The 4077-nt window shown below is 43.8% G+C and overlaps 1 protein-coding gene across 7 annotated transcripts in view; it reads left to right on the top strand.

Moving 5' to 3' along the window:
- SOCS5 (suppressor of cytokine signaling 5) overlaps positions 1–3369 on the top strand; it is a 43203-nt gene extending 39834 nt beyond the window's left edge. For all 7 annotated transcript variants that reach the window (XM_085857011.1, XM_085857010.1, XM_085857009.1 and 4 more), the window contains one exon: positions 1–3369. This exon is cut by the window's left edge and continues 842 nt beyond it. In XM_085857011.1, the coding sequence (XP_085713137.1) occupies positions 1–1055 (1055 nt within the window). In that variant the 3' untranslated portion in view covers positions 1056–3369.
- Positions 3370–4077: the final 708 nt, after the last annotated feature.

Below are 4077 nucleotides of genomic sequence, written 5' to 3'. Positions count from 1 at the left end.
CAGGTAATGCCACTCCTGCCACACCTATTGGAGAGGACGAGGAGGATGCTTTAAGAGAGCGCCGGCGGAGGAGCATTGAAGCAGGAGTAGAGCCCCCACCACACGCACACATCCACACAGTGGAGGCCTCTGTGCAGGTAAATCCGTTGTACCGCCTTGGGCCTAAGCTTGCTGCTGGGATGGGTGAGTTACTTGTGAATGGTGAAGGAGGCTCCACTGCCATTACTGTTCCTGCCACATCATGGCTGCCAACAGATGAAGATCAGGAGGATGATATCATTGAGGAAAATGAGGTAGGGTTGGAGCAGGAAGAGACCAGTTGCCAGGAGGAACCACCAGAGGAGGAGAGGCATGCCGTTACAACTGGGGTATCGCTTTGCTTATACCCATGGAGAAGTAGATCACGTGACGACAGCATCACATCAACTGGGACAGTCAAACCTCTTGCTTTGATGCAGCAGCCTGCCATCACCCAGCAAATGCATCCTGGTGTGGCAAGTGCAACACTGAACCACCGTGCACATACACAGATTGATTATATCCACTGCTTGGTGCCAGACCTGCTGGAGATTACACGTAGTACGTTCTACTGGGGTGTCATGGACCGTTATGAAGCTGAGGCATTGCTTGAAGGCAGGCCTGAGGGCACTTTCCTCCTGCGTGATTCTGCTCAGGAGGACTACCTCTTCTCTGTGAGCTTTAGGCGCTACGGACGCTCACTGCATGCTCGTGTTGAGCAGTGGAATCACAACTTCAGCTTTGATGCACATGATCCCTGTGTGTTCCACGCTCCGACAGTCACGGCACTTCTCCGTCACTACAAGGAGCCAAGCGCTTGCATGTTTTTTGAGCCATTACTCGCAACACCGCTTTTTCGGACGTTTTGTTTTGGGCTTCAGCGACTGTGTCGCGCTGCTATCTGTCAACGGCTCACATATGATGGTATTGAGACCCTGCCGCTGCCTCACACACTAAAGGAGTACTTGCGCGAGTACCACTACAAACAGAAGGTCCGGGTTTGCAGGTTAGATCAGGTTCATAGCTGTGTTAAGTAGAGGCCCTTCCTGTATTAACAAGTTGCAAGATTGCTTTGGCTCCCAACAAATATTGCTCCATTGCTGATTGTCTCCCAGTGCTGTGATGTCGTATGCTTTTGTCCCATCCTCCGTGCTGCCAGGACATCTCTCGGCCCTGCAATTAAGTGTCTGTTGTGAATTTATTTTTGGTTGTTGCTTTGGTGAGTTCTGCAAATGTGATTCCTGAGGTTTTTTTTGTTTGTTTTGGGGTTTTTTTTTTTTACTTCGCGCCTTGCCAATGTGCATTAACAAAGGCTATGTGCAATTTAGGTGTTAAGGCAGCACGTTGTAGGTCGGTCGTGTGTGCACAGTGGGCAAGTGAAGTCAGAACTGTGACAGAAGTGGATGGATATCCTATATGACATGCACTCCACCTTCCTCACAGCATTTGTTGATACCACAGGACACAGCAGCATATGTTTCTGCTGTTGCTTTTAAAGAAAAAATAAAAAGGGAAAAAAACTTTTGTGCTTAAGGGCTCTGAATGAAGAAAGAAAATGGTAGATGCTGTTGAGCGTGAGTTGAATGTTTGCACTGAATTGGTTTGGATCAAACTACTCACCATGTCGGCCTCCCACAGGTGGATCACGAGATGAAACATTGTTCATTCGTCTGTCTCCAACAACTCCCCCCCCCCCACACTTCCTTGAAGAGGAGCTGTGGTACAACATATTTTCCTTGTTTGTTTCTCTCTTCAAAATTAAATTTATTTTTATTTTATTTTCCATCTCTTTCTACCTTCCTTTTTGCACTCCTTTTTGTTTTCACTTTTCCACTTTGTTTTTTTTACCCTCCTATTGTGTTTTATCCCCTTTTTTGTATTTGTCCATTTAACATTTCAATGAATTGCTGCAGCTTTTTGTTGGAGTGCAAGCTCATACCCCTGTCTGAATCCTGCAGTGGGTTGGGATGGGTGGGTAGGCATGCAGTGTGGAGGAAGGATAGCAGATGAAAATAACATGATGGCAGGCAGAAACAGAATGGCCTTGATTTAAAAGCATTTTGAGGTATTTAATGTTAGGAGAAGTCCAAAGAGAGCAGAGAAATTGGCAATGGGTCTGTAAGACTTTCCTGAGTGGTGGAACCTGATGCACATTGAGGGCTGCCCTATAGGCTTGCCTCCGTAGACATATGACTTAACATATTGTGGAGAGGTATTTTCTCACTTAGACAAATTATATTCAGAACTGAGCGAGAGATGATCAGAAGCTGTAGTGAAAACCTAACAGTGGCTTGCACAAAGGTGTTTTGTGTTTTTATTTGTTGTCTTGAACCATGATTGTTCGATATGCCAAAAGGGTTTTTATTCAATCCTCCTTATGGCATGATCATGCATGTCCTGCCATTGGCCTCTGTGAACTCCATGCATCTTGTGATGATTGATAATTTGTGTGTGAGAGATCTCACCACTGAACTGAAATATTTTTCTCCCCTGCTATCCATCCATCTCTCTTGCTGTCTCTTTCTCTCTTTCTCTCTTTCTCTCTTTCTCTCTTTCTCTCTTTCTCTCTTTCTCTCTTTCTCTCTTTCTCTCTTTCTCTCGCCATGTCAGGTGTGTACGAGTTTTGTGCGATGTCAGCAACAGTTTCAAGTTTATTGTTTGAGGGGGGAAGAAGTTTCTAATTGAGTTCTGTGGACTAAAGTTTGTTTTCGTGCATGATGAGAATATGTTGGGCGGTATCGTTGTGTTGTTAAAAAGTAGGTATGTATGATAAATGAATCCATGCAATGATGTTTGAACACGCCATGCAATTGAGATGTGTTTTGTTAGGCTTATATTGAGTCCATTGCATTTCTTGAGTTGCTCATGAGTAATACTTTTGTACTTTTTCATTTTCTTGATGAATGTTCCTACAGGGTGCTACTTGAATGTGAGCCTCAAAGCCACTTTGTGGTGGTTGAAGCCAATTTAAGATAGTAATTGTTTGGTAGCAGGGAAGAGGAAAAAGTGTTGCTGGCATTGGGTTTGGAATAATGTTTGTTTATGGGTCTGGTTTTTCTGCCTTGTCTGCTCTCATCTATATCCACATTGCTCTAACAAGCTGGTATTCTATCCGACCAATGGGATGGCAGTGCCTGATCGCTGCAATTTATGTTCACAATGTAAAAATCCCAGAGATGAACTTGTGCCCTTGGACCCCCTCTCCTCTCCCACTCCCTCGCACACCTCACCCTCCTTCCCCCCAGTATGCCAAATTTTTGGATGGCACTTACCTGTTTCTTGTTGATACAAAGCCTGTAGCTACAGACTCATAAACTTCATGTTACTGGATATAAAACATGCATAAAGGTTCTTGCTGGTGTGCTGTCACTTTTTATTTGTAGATGTGTTGTCTCGTGATAAACTTGATTGTTATTTTCCAAACGTTGTCAGTTCAAATTCAGCTGAAGTTGGCAGTAAATTCTTAATTATTTGGTTTCTCAGCTACTGGAAAAATGAGCATATGAAATTGTAAGCCCAGATTAAAAAAAACAAACAAATTAATTTAGAGAAGCAAAATGACAAGAGGGTGAGGGCATTTTGATTGACACAAAATATCAGAAGGAATAAAGGACACATGGACAAAACATGAGCTGTAATGAAGGGTTTTCGGAATGTTAATAGGAGGTGACATGAGATGGTAGTCAGCCCTCACCTTGTGGAGAGAGGGAACTCAAACACTGGGAAATTATTTCACAGATGGGAAAAGGACAATGAAATGCAGGTGACGAAGAAGTCAGGACTTTGGAAAGTTGATGAGGATGGGATTGGGTTTGTGGGATGAATTCCTTCACCCTATTAGAGCTAGGGTGGTGTGGATGGCTGAAGGGACAGGAGAATCAAGACCAGATAAGTGAGGGTACAAGATCGAAAGGCTATCACCCAATCCATCGTTAGTAACTTGGTTTTCTGGTTCGTCTTATGGATGGGTGATGCTAATAACACTGGTTTACAAAGAAATTTAGGTACGTATGAAAATAGGTGTTCTAACCTAATTTTGGGGTGCTGATTTCAGATACG

This window comes from Eptatretus burgeri, chromosome 15 (assembly GCF_056783735.1).
Source record: "Eptatretus burgeri isolate ZD-2024b chromosome 15, Ebu_testis_v1, whole genome shotgun sequence".
Taxonomy (NCBI): domain Eukaryota; kingdom Metazoa; phylum Chordata; class Myxini; order Myxiniformes; family Myxinidae; genus Eptatretus; species Eptatretus burgeri.
Note: the sequence above shows the minus strand (reverse complement) of the source record. Positions and strands in the feature narration are given on the sequence as shown.